Here is a 14199-nt window from a genome sequence, read left to right as displayed (position 1 = left end):
GAGTGAACGAGGCAGGCAGGTTGCTGGGAGAGGGTGACAGCCCCCCAGCCTGTGGGGGGAGCCAAGGATCCAAGCAGTGAGTATTCCTGTCAGCACTTACCAAAGAGCCAGACCGTGTGCTAAGCACAGGGGGGTATAGAGGAAAGCTGATCAGGGATGTGGTTAAGAACAACTACTTAGTGAGAAGACAGAGCTGAATTTGAGTCACCTCTAGCTGTGGGGCCTCGGGCAAGTGACTCAGTCCCTCTGAGCCTCAGTTTCCACGTCTATAAAATGGAAATAATAGCACCCACCCAATAAGGCAAAGCTCTTGGCAGAATTCCTGGCACATGGCAAACCTGCAGCGAATGGTAGCTATTGGTTGTTTTTATTATCGTTACACCTTGTAGGGGAGACATATGCTGATGTATGATGGTCGAGGGAAGGATTGTGGGGACACAGAGGAGAGGGATGGGACGTGTGAGCCAGGCCTTGAGGAGCAGTACATCCTCCAGGCAGAGAACCGGGCCAGCGTTCCAGACACGAATGCCTGTATACTCACAACCTCAGGCTCCATCATCAGGTGCCCTGGGTCTGCCCCTCACGCCTACAGGACAGATGCATCCTGTGACATCTGCCCAGGCTTGAGTCTGCTCAGACATCGCTCACAGGTGAGTCACTGCCCGAGCTCTTAGGAGAATTCCCAGGCTGAAGGCTCTGGGTCCTTCCAGCACAGGTGAGCCCGTTTCAAACATTTGGGTCTTGCATCTCAAGATGCTCTCAAGAGCCTTTTAAAAAATCTCCCTCCCTCCCTACTTCCTTCCTCCCTTCTTCTTTTCTACCTCCCTCTCTTCCTTCCAGTCTTTCTATTCATCATAAAGGTTAACAACTCACACATTTATTTACAGAGATTCGTGACACCTCCTCAAGAGCAGAACTATACTTGCAAACCAGACAGCACTAGAATGGGATGACCAAGGCTGATACAATCCAAAGTGGGAGATTCCACAACAGCAGCTGCAGCCAGGAGTCTCCTGGTGTCTGGTCGCTAAATACTGGCTTCAAGCAAAGCAATGGAAACCACAGTCCAGACACTATGGTAGGACAAGAGCGCCTCTCTCCAGATGTGGAATGTAAGTCCAGTAACACAGCATGCTCCAAGACTTTTTTTAAATGGAAATATCCTAACGTACACAGAAGTAGGAAGAACAATGTAATGAATTCCAACGTACGAATCACCCAGCTTCCGCTACTGTCAATGTTGGTCAGTCGTGCTTCCTCTCTCCCCCTCCCCCATTTTTCCCGAGGCTGGAGTGCTTAAAGCAAATACCAAACGCAATGTCCTGTCACTAGTAATCGCTTCAGCCTGCCATGCCAACAGATGGTATTTTTACATAACTGCTGTGCCAACGTCACACCTAACAAAAATAACAAAAACCCATAAATAATCTAATATTTAGTCCATATTCAGGTTTCCCAGATCGTGTCAAAGATGTCTGTTGGCAATTACTTTGTTAGAAGCGTGTTCACGAAATTCACTTGGCTCTGAATTCCACAACTGTGGCACTTCACATGTTTTGCTTCCTGGATGGGCTATAAGGGGCATGGAGACAGGAATGCATCCTACCCCTTCTTAAAACCTCCCGCTGTGTGCTGGACTCAAGCTAGCTCACAGTAGGCCCTCAAGATGAGGCCAGGTTCCCTGTTAACCTCTGTACCGGGTCCAGCAGCCCTGGGTGGGGTGGGCCCTACCTGTGTACCATGGAGTATTACTCAGCAATGAGAAGGAACAGGCTGCTGATACAACAACCTGGATGAATCTACAGAGAATTAACGCTGAGTGAAAAAAGCCAATCGCAAAAGGTTACAAACGGTATGGTTCCTTTTCTATAACTTTCTTGAAATAAAATTATAGAAATAGAGAAAAGATTAGTGGTTGCCGGGGATCAGGGAGGGGAGGAGTGAGAAGGAAAGTGGGTGTGGCTATAAAAGGGCAGCATGAGGGGTCCTTGTGGTGATGGAAATGTTCTGTATTTTGATGGTATCAGTGTTAATATCGTGGTTGGGAAATTGTACTATAGTTTTTCAAGATGTTCCCATTGGGTGAAGCTTGGGAAAGAGTACATGGGGGTCTCTGTGTTCTTTCTTAAAACTGCATGTGGTGATCTCAAATAATTATCTCAAAAAGTTTAATTTTAAGAAAATGTGGTCAAGCAGAGGTAGTTTCCCCTAGAAACCAAAGGGAATATTTTCTGGACCTATTTGTCCCCCTCAAAGAGATTTCCAGGGATAGTTTGCGTTGCTGCCCTCCAGTGGTTGTCAAACTGGGTTCCCTAGAGCCTTTGGGTTCTCAGTGGGCACTCCAGTGGCTGCCTGCAAGGTGATGCTGAGCAGGTGCTTCCATCAATAGCCCCAAGATCCCCACTTGAACTAGAAAGAAGTCCATTCTGATCTGCTAGAACGTCTTAAATTTTATTTGTTAAAAGGATCTTTCTGCTTAAAAAAAGAAAAAGGAAGTTTGAAAGCCACTTAAATTGAGTCTGAACCCTCATTTTGCATTTGTCAGAATGAGCTAGGGTTGACCTTTTCCCCGCCACCCCCCCTTTTAAAAAAAAATTTAACTTTAGTCCTTGTTCTTTAGAAGAGGCATTGAGACACTGGCATCTGAGAGTCAGAGGACTTTCAGGATGACCAGGTCCAACTTCTGCCTTCAGCTGCAGAGGTTTTCCTTAGAACCAACAGTTGAAACTACTGAGATCCAGAGGCCCAGGGTGAGTCAGGCTTAATCTAGATTTAGGAATATTTTAAACTCCATCTCAAATTGCATCAGATACAGCCATTGTTTCCCAAAGAATATGGAGTGGCAAAGAGTCCAGTCTAGGCCAGAGGCTACCTCTTCAAACATGGATTTAAATGACACATACAGGGGCTTCTAAATGAGGTTAGGTTGGAGTTTCTCCATGGAGGGGTGAAAAAAGTCCTGCCTTTGAAGTCAAGGAAACCAGGATTCAAGTCCTGACTTAGCCACATCCCAGTTACGTCACCTTGAGCAATCATTCACCCCTCTGATTCTCACTTTTCTCATCCATGAAATGGGTGATAGTCCCTGATTTAGAGCATTCATTTGATAAATGTTTTAATGTGGTTAAGACAGGCCCTGCCCTCAGAGGCATCCATTTGCTGAGTAAGTAAAAACTCATGTCAAGAACCAGGCTCCAGGGTGCTCATAGTAGGGGCACATTCTTTGCCCTCTACACCCACAGGGTATCATTCTCAGACCCAAGAAGTCTCTGGGGAGTTCCCATCAGCCTGAGGGATCCCAGGGCCTCATCACAAGAGTGTCAAGGCCTGGGGAGGGCCGACTGTGTCCAGGCACTGCCCTGAGTACTTCATTCAAATAATCTCACCATGGATTGGGACTGCTGTCTCCCCATTTTTATGGATGTGGAGACTGAGGCCAAGCTGTGTAACTGTTGCCTCCAGAATTCACATGCCTGCTGAGTCAGGGGGGCCCCCCTGGCTGTCAGTTCTAGAATGCAGGGAAGCCAGATGCCACACTCAGCTGCTGAGCTGGCTCCCTGGGGCTGTCAGCTGTGGCCACAGGATGGTGGGATTTTGCCCCATGAATCACCCCCCCACACATACACACACACACGCAGGGCAGTGAGGTCACCTCAGGATGGAGCTGAGCTGGACCTGCCTTGCGCCTCTGGCAGCTCTGTCGTGGCCCTGGAGATCCGCCCATGGCAGAGAGGTAGGAAATGCCCTGAGATTGTGCCTCCACCCTGTGCCAGATGCTGCAGGAGGTGAACTCCTATTTGCTCAGAGAGGGGAAGTACCCTCAAAATTTATTGAGCACCTACTATGTGTTGGACACTGTCCCACATCCTGGAACAAACCAATACATAAGAAGGAAATATGCATAACAAGAAAATATACGGTGTGTCAGACAGTGGGCAGTAAAGCAGGATGCGAGGGAAAGGTGGTGCAGGCGGTTACTACTGTATACAGGGTGTCAGGGAAGGCTTCTTGGAGAAGGTGACATTTGAGTAGAGAGACCTGAAAAAGTGAGGGAAGGAGCCAGGTGGCTGTCTAGGGAAAAGCATTCTAGGCAGAGGGAACAGCCAGTGCAAAGGCCCTGAGGAGGAAGCCTGACTGGAGTGTTTGGGGCACATTCCTGGGTGGCTGGGGCGGAGTGAGAGAGGAAGTCATAGAAATCAAGATCAGAGAGAGCAAGGAGTGAGTGGCACATCATACAGGGCTGTGTAAATACGGGAGGGAGTGAGGTGTGAACCCTGGGAGGGTGCTGAGCAGAGGAGGGACATGAGCTGACTTGAGTTTTAACCAGATCCCTCTGGTTGCCATGATGAGAACAGACAGGAGCATAGAGACTAGTGATGTGGTGGCCAGACCAGGGTGGTTGCCAAGCCGATGGAACGAAGAGGCTGGATTCAGAATATGTTGAAGGTGGGGACAACAGGGTTTTCCAGATAGGTCAGAACCAGAGTATGAGAGAGCAAAGGGTCAAGGATGACTCCAAGGATGAGTCCTGAGCTTAGATGACTCCTCTTCCAGGAAGCCCTCCTGGGAACCCATCGCTCCCTGGGCCTTGCCCGCATGGGGGCTGCCGTGGCCTGTCTCCCTCAGGGTGCTCCCCATGGCAGTGTAGGACTTGTTTACTGTCCTGCTTCCAGAGTGTTTGAGAGGTGAGTGAGAGGACCGGCCTCAGCTTTGAGAGGTCAGTCCCCACCCCCTACCCTGTTGGGATCCACAAGGCAGTGGATGTTCTAGCCTTTGCCCAGTTTCCTCACCAGGAGAGGGCACTGCCAGTCCCACCCACAGGAGTCCCCCCACCCAGCCCTGAGCCCCAGGGCCTCCTCTTATGCTGCCAGCCCCACCTCACTCCTCTGGGGGAGCATCCGGTTGGCCCACATGGCTGGGCCCTGAGTCGGCCTCACCCAGGCGGGTGGGGAGCATCTGGGACACGCCACCTCCTCCCCGCCCAGAGCCTGGCACCGTCAGGGTGGTACGACTGACCCCACGTAACCACCCCTTAAGTCAGAGGGCATGGCCCCGGCCCGGGGCCGGTTCGGGTCTGCAGCCGCCCCATCTGCCCTCCTGGCACATCCGGAGGGTAGCCAAGTCAGACAGGAAGGCCTGGCGCCTACAGCACCGCAGGAAGGAGGGCCCCCCGGCTGAGCGTGGGCGCGTGGGCGGGTGAGCGTGGGGCCCAGGGCGATGTCACGTCCCGCCCCTGCCTGTCATGGGGGCGGCCCCGCCTCTCTGCCCTCTTCCCGGCCCCGCCCCGCCCGCCCCCAGAGTCTGAGCGCCGCTAGCCTCCAGCCCACACCGGCCTCGGGAACACAGGTAAGGGGCGCGCGGAGCGTGAGAGGCGGGTTGGGGGTGATTTTTAAGAGAACTGGGGAGGAACAGGCTCTTCAACAGGCCTGACATTTTGTGGTTACCTGTGGGCCTGGGTTTGAGTCCCAGTTCAGTGGCTTCCCAGCTGGGTGAGCGCCTGTGTCTCCATCTCTGGAAAATCAGGGGAGGGTGAAGTTCTCCAGGGGTGCTGTGAGCCTCCAGCCAGCCCGTGCCCCGCCCCCGCAGGTGACCCGTCCCGTTCGTGAGGTGAAGGGTCCCCCTAGCTTCGGAAGGCTTCTCCCACTCTGCCCTCGTGGGACTTACAGCTTTGGAGGGTGTTTCCTCACAGACGCCCGGACTCTGCGCTTTGACCGGCGAGTGAAGGCAGCCGCCCTCCTGTTCTGCCCAGAAGCTGCCCTGGCCTCGGGCTCAAAGGCATCTCTGGGGAAAAAGTGCTGAACAGAGAGCTGAAGGCGCTGGGAGACCCGCTGAAGTCAGAGGCTCACGGGGTGGAGGGTGCGGCCTAGAGGAAGCCCCCAGCCACCCCGGTCCCCCAGGCCGTCATCCCGAGTCTGGAGGACCCATCTGTGCTCAGAGCATCCCGGCTTCTCTCCTCAGAGGCAGCCTTTGGGCGGGAAGCCAACCCATTTTCCTTTTATGGGGGACAAGAAAGATTATGGGGTTGTGCTTATCATTTTGACCTGGTTTGTTTAGAAACTGAGAGAAAAGTGAAGTCAGGAGTGTGTGTGTGTCCTGTTCGGAGTCCAAGCCAAGCGGATCTGTAATAACGAACCCCTCTCCTGTCTCTGGATCTCCCAGAACTTGGTGCAGCCCTCTAAAAGGCTAGGGTCCCTGTTCCTTGAACTCCTCACCAGGCCACCTTCTTAGGGAGACATCTCTCACACGCTGGCCACATGCCAGGACCAGCTCATTTCACTTTCATAACAGCTGTATGTGGGAAGTTGTCTTTTTTTTTTTTTTAAAGAAAATAACCTTATGGAGATATCATTCACATGCCATAAAGTTCACCCTTTTAAAGTGTACAAGCCTGTGGTTTTCAGTTTATTCACCAAGTTGTGAACCATCACCACTGTCCAATTTAGAACATTTTTATCCTCCCCAAGTAAGCCCCATACCCTTTAGCAGTCACTCACCATATCCCCTTCTCCCTGGCAACCGCTAATCCACTTTCTGTCTCTATGGATCTGATTATTCTGGACAATTCATGTAAATGCAGTCATACAATAGGGGATCTCTTCTGACTGGCTTCTTTCACTTAGCATAACGTTTTCAAGGTCTATGCATGTTTTAGCGTGTGTCAGCACTTCATTCCTCGTTTTGGGTGAATAATATTGTACTGTATGATTATATCACATCTTGTTTATCCATCCATCAGTTGATGGACATTTGGGTGGTTTCCACTTTTTGGCTATTATGAATGGCGCTGCTGTGAACATTCATGTACAAGTCTTTGTGTGGACACAGGTTGTCAGTTCTCTTGGATATAATACTAAGGACTTGCTAGGTCTTATGGTGAAACTATGTTTAACATTGTAAGGAGCTCAAACTGTTTTCCAAAGCGGCTGCACCATATTACATTCCCACTGACAATACGTTAAGTCTCCAAATTTTCCACGTCCTCTTCAGAACTTGTTATTGTCTGTATTTCTTATTTTAGCCATCCTAGCACATATGAAATGGTATCTCATTGTGGTTTTGATTTGCATTTCCGTAATGACTAATGATGCTGAGCAACTTTCCAGGTGCTATTGACCACTTGTACATCTTCTTTAGAAAAATGTCTGTTGAAATCCTTTGGCCATTTTAAAATTAGGATGTCATATTATTGTTGAGTTGTAGGCGTGCCCATTCCAGGGGAGGATTCTGAGGCTTCCAGAATGGGTGAGACTTGCAGTGATCTCACAGTTAGTGGTGGGTAGAGCTAGGAACTGAGTCCAGGTCTGTCTGATATTCAAGAGCCAGAAAGCTCTTTCTGTTTCACTGGGTGCCTCCTTTCTGGTTTTTGCTATTGTCAGTTGTCTGTGTGTGTGTGTGTGTGTGTGTGTGTGTGTGTGAGAGAGAGAGAGAGAGAGAGAGAGAGAGGGAGGGAATGTGAGAGACCAAGAGAAAAAGATGGAAAAGAGAGCGAGAAGAGACAGAGACAGAGAGAAACTGGCCTGAGAGGCTGAGAAAGAGGAGCCTGGCCTGGCACTGGCTGTTTAACGAGACACCCACCTTGGAGAGTCAGAGCCAGGGAAAATTCTTTTCAGAGTTTTTGGTTTCTTCCCATTCCTCTTCAAACATTTTGGGGGCCTCAAAAAGTTTATTGAGGAGCACACTCCCTCCTGGTTTTTCTTCGTCTCTAAATCCGAAACATCTGATTAGACCCCCAAACCTAAACAGGGAATAGCATCCCCCTAGTGTCTAGCTGTGTCTAAGAATCCGGAGCAGTGTCACACTTTTTTTGTGTGTTTGTCACACTTTTTTTTTTTTTTTTTTTTTTTGCGGTACGCGGGCCTCCCACTGCTGTGGCCTCTCCCGTTGCGGAGCACAGGCTCCGGACGCGCAGGCTCAGCGGCCATGGCTTACGGGCCCAGCCGCTCTGGCGGGCCCAGCCGCTCCGCGGCATGTGGGATCCTCCCGGACCGGGGCATGAACCCGCGTCTCCTGCATCGGCAGGCGGACTCCCAACCACTGCACCAACAGGGAAGCCCCGTCACACTTTGATGTCACTCTCTGCTCAAGAAGAATGTTTAGGTCTTCCCTGGTGGCGCAGTGGTTGAGAATCTGCCTGCCAATGCAGGGGACACGGGTTCGAGCCCTGGTCTGGGAGGATCCCACATGCCGCGGAGCAGCTAGGCCTGTGAGCCACAACTACTGAGCCTGCACGTCTGGAGCCTGTGCTCCGCAACGAGAGGCCGCGACAGTGAGAGGCCCGCGCACTGCGATGAAGAGTGGCCCCCGCTCGCTGCAACTAGAGAAAGCCCACGCACAGAAACGAAGACCCAACACAGCCAAAAATAAATTAATTAATTAAAAAAAAAAAAAGAAAAATGTTTAGGCACCCACAACATTTTATATATGTATATATATATGTGTGTGTGTGTGTATATATATATATATGGATTTAGAAATTATATACAAGTACTGTGACAATTAACTAATGTCTCAAGGCCCAGTATATATTTGGAGTGAATTTCATCACCAACAGTAGTGGATAGAAGTCCACCTTTCAAGGAGTTTTCTTACTGTGATTTCAGTCAGCAGTAATGTGTATGTGAGATGCCATTCTTTATTGTTTTCAACGTTAGGGTGGCTGTTGCAGGGCTTGAACTAGGAGCAGTGGTGGGTTTGTCCTACACTTTTCCTGTCGCTGGCTTGCACTTTCTCGATTAGCGTTATCTCCATCCATGGAGTTTCTTGGCAGGGACTTTTAGAAGCCACTTGTCCACACTACAGGGATTGATTCAGTTACAGCTGTGTTGTTTGATCCTCAGCTCCACCGAACCCGCCACCAGGACACTACAGTATACAGCCGTAGGCTGAATGTAAAGGAACAGAAGACATGGGCATAGCAAACCTGTCTGCATTGTGGGCTGCCTTTGGCCTCTGGAGACCCCACTTAATGGACATGGCACTGGGTGTCTGACATATGGCCAAGGGTGCACATCAGGGTTGAGCTACATACTCTTTTTTTTTTTTTTGCGGTACGCGGGCCTCTCACTGTTGTGGCCTCTCCCGTTGCGGAGCGCAGGCTCAGCAGCCATGGCTCACGGGCCCAGCCGCTCCGCGGCATGTGGGATCTTCCTGGACCAGGGCACGAACCTGTGTCCCCTGCATCGGCAGGCAGACTCTCAACCACTGCGCCACCAGGGAAGCCCTGAGCTATATACTCTTAACTACTTTTAGCTAAAACTTAAGTAGAAATAATGACCTAATATTTTCCTCCTGTGCTTTGGAGATTATTATTTGACAGACTAATAGGTTCTGAACTAAAGACATCTAAGCCCACCTCTGCCACACCTTCGCTTGCCACCTCTCATGGCAGGGTGCTCATGACCACTCAAAGCAGCTCCCATTTTTAGAAAATTCCTTTACATATTGAGGTGGCATCTGCCCTGGTGACTCCGCAAGGTCCCAACCCCTCCCTCTGGGCTCACAGCCCCACCTGGTCGTCCTGTCCTGGAGGAGCCTTGCAGAGACCTGGGGACAGTGACCAGGTCTGTTCATGCAGTGCTTATCCCTAGGCTGAGCACCCTGCTCCTCCGGCCACTGCTCTTGGATGTGGTCTCCGTACCACTCACATCCTCTGGATTATCTTGGTTTGTCCAGACTCTGTTCTGTTCAGGACCTAGGATTGAGCCTAGGATAGGAGCTGGTGAGGTATAGGTCACCTTCCTCACTGTACACTCTGTGCTTCTGTTAATATGACCTAAGGCTGTGTTAGCTTTGCTTTGTTGCTCTATCACCTTGTTGACTCGTATTTCACTTTAACAGACATTGGTTATGTACCTCTTGAGTGCTAGAGTCCAGTCAGATGCTTGTGCTAAAATGTACTTATCTTTCAGAGAGTGTTTTTAAAATCCTAGGTCTTTCTGTATGAACAGCCTCCAAGCTGGGCCCACCCATCCTCCTTCTGCACAGACTGGATTTTTGTCCCTTTTACCTTCTTCTTTTGGTGCCATCCCCACTTCTCAGGCCCTCGCTGCATCCTTGGATGTGCTGTGGCCGCAGGGTTCACCCAGATTCGTGACAGGTCCGTCCAGCTTGTGGGCAGCTGGCTGAGCAGTTTGGGTTGTTATCCCACCATTAAATTGCCTGGATGGACTTGAGACAAACGGCTGAGGAGGTGGGAACGGTGGCGTCTTCATTCTTTTCCTCTGTGAGGGTCCCCTTGTGCTTGGACTTCAGCCTCAGATCCGAGTTCATATCATTTGCTTCGTGGCCTGTGGGGAAGCCCCTTTCCCTCTCTGGGCCTCAGCTTTGATCTCCTGGCTGTAACTATGTGGAATTCAAGCTTGGGGAAAGAGAGAGAGGGCCAAGCCTGGGGAGTGGGGTGAGGTGGGAGGTGAGGCTGAGGCAGGAGGTGTAGCGGGCTGAAGAAGAAGGGGGACGGGAGCAAACGGAGGATCTTATAAAGGGAAGGGGGAGATGCTGAGACACTGCTGGCGTAACATTATTTCTCTAAGCTCTTAAATCCAGCACTTTACGGCTTCTTTTTCTGAAGCACTTTCTCTAAGCCAGGGGCTAGAATATAGGAGCAAGAAAAACATGATTCCTAATCCCAGGGAGCCCAGAATCTAAGTCCATTTTATCTGAATCCTCACAGTGACGCTGCAAGATAGTGACAGAATCCCTATTTTACAGACAGGGAAACTGAGGCTCAGAGTGTAAAGTTATTTGCCCAAAGTCACCGAGCTGGGGAGTAAAGTGATGAGGCACGATTTGGAGTGGGCTCTGTCAGACCCCACTGCTAGAGTGACTTAATCAAGATACCTCTCAGTACAGAGTATTGGCTAATAGCATGTCATTTTACTATGTACTGTCCTGTCCACAGCCCCAGGTGAGCTCCAAAACCCTTGGTGAGTGACACTATTCTTTGTCTCAAAAATGCGAAAAAGGACCTAGAAGAGAGAAGCGATGTGCCCAGGGCTTGGTGGCAGGGCCCGGCCAGGCCCTTGGTCTCACAGCAGCTAACTCTCTTTCCTCCCAGCCCCTGCCCTGAGGGTGCCCAGAGGACTTCCCACCCATACCTTGGGATCTGGAGCTCTGAAAAGACAGTTTCTGTTCCATGCCTCTGGCTTCCCAGGATCTGTTTCTGATTCATTCCCCTCCCCAACTGTCCTGCTTGACGGGTGGAGGAACTCTGGACCTGGGAAGCTGGCAGTGTCCAGAGGGGGCAGCGAGAGTGCCCAGGCCTGGATTCTAGGACAAAAAGACGGGCCCCAGGCACAGCAGGGATTGAAGCAGATGGCATTTCCCAAAGCTGTACCAAAAGACATTGAACCACATTCTGGGGAAAAGGACTATGCTCTTGTGTAGTTTGGGGAAGGATTGGATTAACTAGAGTGAAAGAGCTTTCTATCCTGCAGGACTTCTCAGAGCCTTTAGTGTACAATTTGCACTTCATGCAGCTCCGGGGTGGGGTGGGGGGCTATGGAAAGCAGTGTTGCCCAAACTTCTTTGAACATAAAATCCACTTTTTTCTTGGAGCATTTCAAGGGCCCTACAAGATACTGTATGTATCTTACTGTTAGAACATGCTCTTCTGGGCCCTCCCCTGGGTCACATCAACCCTGAGCGCCTTTGCCGATTGAGTGGATGAACCCTGACTGCTTTAACAGGACCAGAGCTTTAGTATCCTAGAACGTCCGAACTGGAAGAACCTTGCAGGGTGCAGCCCAGCTTCTCCATTTGTGGGAACTGAAGGCCAGGGCAGTGCAGCAACATGTTTGGAGGAGGGAGGTCAGAGACAGACAAGCCTGTTGGGAGACTGTTGTAACACTCAGGGGAGAGTTTACGGCGGCCTCAGTGGACCACACTCTGCCTAGCATGTGGTGCCTTTGTTAACAGTACAGATTTCCCTGAGCCACACCCTAACCCTAACCTTGCTCTGAACACCAGATGCTCTGAGTGAGAGAGTCCTGGGCATCTGCCCTGTCAACAGTGCTCCCAAGGACATCTGACCATTACCCAAATTTGAGAGACATTGAGCATGGGAAAGGAAGGGGAAACTCTCATTTATTAAGTTGCCAGTATTCTAGGCTTGTTGTGGGCGCGATAGCCTTTTATCCCCGCAACACTCTGGAGGATAGATATTAACACACCATTTTATAGAAGCTGAGTGGAGTCTGGCAGCAAAGGAACAGGGACAGGAACACAGTTATGACCAAGTCCCAAACCCTCAGTCCCCTTGTAGGATCTCTTGGGAGGGAGGCAGTGGGAGTAGAGAACCCAGCTCCTCTTGTCAGGAAGATGGGACAGGCTTGGGCTTTGGCTGGCTGTGGAGGGAGGAGCCGTGTCATCCTTCCTGCCTTTGGAGCTTAGGGGCCCAGGAGGGTGGTGGAGTCAGAGAAGTTAGGAAGGAAGATGGTCAGCATCTGAGGGCTCCGGGCTGAGGCACGCACTGTGGTGGAGAGACTGTGATAAGCAGAGTGATAGCCCCCAAAGGTGCCTATGTCCTGTCTCTGGAAACTGCGACTCTGTTAGGTTATACAGCAGAGGGGAATGAAGATTGCACATGGAATTAAGGTTGCTCATCTGCTGGCTGTCACATATGGGATGATCCTGGGTGACCTGGGTGGGGCCAGTGTCATCACAAGGGTCCTTAAATGTGGAAGAGGGTGGCAGAAGAGGTCAGAGCAGTGTAGTGTGAGGACTTGACCTGACATTGCTGGCTTTGAAAATGGAAGAAGGGGCCACAAGCCAAGGAATGTGGGTGGCCTCTAGAAGCTGAACAATGCAAGGAAATGAAGAAGGAGGGGGAGGGAAAGGGGAAGGAGAAAAAGCAGCAGCAAGGAAACAGATTTCCCCTAGAGCAGGAAGGAAGGCATCCCTGCTGACACCTTGATTTTAGCCCGGTGAACCAGTGTTGGACTTCTAACCTACAGAACTGTGAGATGCTATACAGGTGTTGCTTTAAGCCTCTAAGTTTGTGGGAATTTGTTACAGAAGAAATAGAAAACCAGTGAGGAGCTGAACCAGCTCCAAGATGGTCTCTGTCCTCAGCAAGTGTACAGGCCTCTAGGGCAAGATCTTCAGGACAACTGGCTTGGGCAGTTACAGTGCTGGGGAAACCCGGGAGCTCCCCAGCCCAGCCTGGAGTTGAGACAGAACACCTCGAATGGGGTGGGAGACCTCAGGGGCCCTGCCCGTCCCGCCCTGGGGGCTGGAGTGAAATCTGTGGACCCTGGCCTGCCCAGCGAGCCCCGCTTCGCTCTGCCTGCGCTCTCAGAGCCCCTCCCCCCGCATTCATCTCATCTCAAATGCTTTGGTTGCAAGTAACAGAAACCACCACAGGCTACCATAACAGGACTTTCTTGGGAGGATACGGAGGTCTCACAGAACAGAGGGAACTTCTGAGGAGCCAGACTGCAGAGAAGATGGTGCCCAGGAGCAGAAACAAGAGGGCCCTGTCTCAGGGGAGACCAGCGCCCACAGATTGAGGGCTTTGTGTCACTCACGTCACAAGACCAATTCCCGGGAGGGAGAAGCTGATGGTCTAGCCTGGGTGGAGGGCAGTCACCCCTCCAGAGTTCCCATACGGTTGTCCTGGAGCAGTGTCTGCCTGACAAGGATGTGCTTGGAATTAGGGCGCATGCTTGTTTGGGGTGGCCTGGGAAGCTGGAGATTATCCAGGGCTCTGACTTTCTCCTTTGCTGCAATCACCAGAAGGGGCTTTGATGCCAGGTGGGCAAAATCAGTAAGTTTCCACCCCTCTGTTGGCTCTGTCCCCCTCTTAGCTGCTGTTTCTGTTCCCAGGGCCTCCCATCCCATTTCCTGCCCTGGGCGTGTTTAACTGAGCTGGTCCAACATTGGTGGCCCTCAGGGGTGAAGTTTCAGTCCACCTGTGGGGAAAGTTGGCCATTAGCCAAGCGTTCAAGGCCCTGGATGATTCCCCAGCCTCACGGGGTTCCTACCCCTTCACCAGCCCACTGCCACCCACCCCCTCCACTAAACCTTCATCCCACTTTGGCCACATGTTAAAATCCAACTCAATCTTAGTAAGCCCTCTCCTCCAAGGTGGGACACCCGAGAAAGAGAGGCAGCCCCTGAATCAGGAGACAGGGTTCTGGAGCCAGCCTTGCCCCTGAATCTCTGTGCGATCCTGTGCAAGTTCCTCTCCATTGCTCAGTTTCC

At 51.2% G+C, this 14199-nt stretch overlaps 1 protein-coding gene across 5 annotated transcripts in view; it reads left to right on the top strand.

Annotated features, from left to right (window-relative positions):
• Positions 1-433: 433 nt before the first annotated feature.
• The window catches only part of TMEM40 (transmembrane protein 40), a 53912-nt gene continuing 40146 nt past the window's right edge, over positions 434-14199 (top strand). The window contains exons 1-2 of one of the 5 annotated variants that reach the window (XM_089919762.1): positions 434-715; positions 888-1112. In XM_089919762.1, the coding sequence (XP_089775888.1) occupies positions 950-1112 (163 nt within the window). In that variant the 5' untranslated portion in view covers positions 434-715; positions 888-949. Of the gene's footprint in view, positions 716-887; positions 1113-5248; positions 5347-14199 lie in introns of those variants that run through there. The other 4 variants (XM_089919761.1, XM_089919760.1, XM_022562791.3 and 1 more) reach the window with 4 other exon arrangements.

This window comes from Delphinapterus leucas, chromosome 10 (genome assembly GCF_059928025.1).
Source record: "Delphinapterus leucas isolate spDelLeu-1000000601 "Yukka" chromosome 10, BTC_Dleu_Yukka2, whole genome shotgun sequence".
NCBI lineage: Eukaryota > Metazoa > Chordata > Mammalia > Artiodactyla > Monodontidae > Delphinapterus > Delphinapterus leucas.
This window is presented reverse-complemented; position numbering and strand designations above follow the sequence as displayed.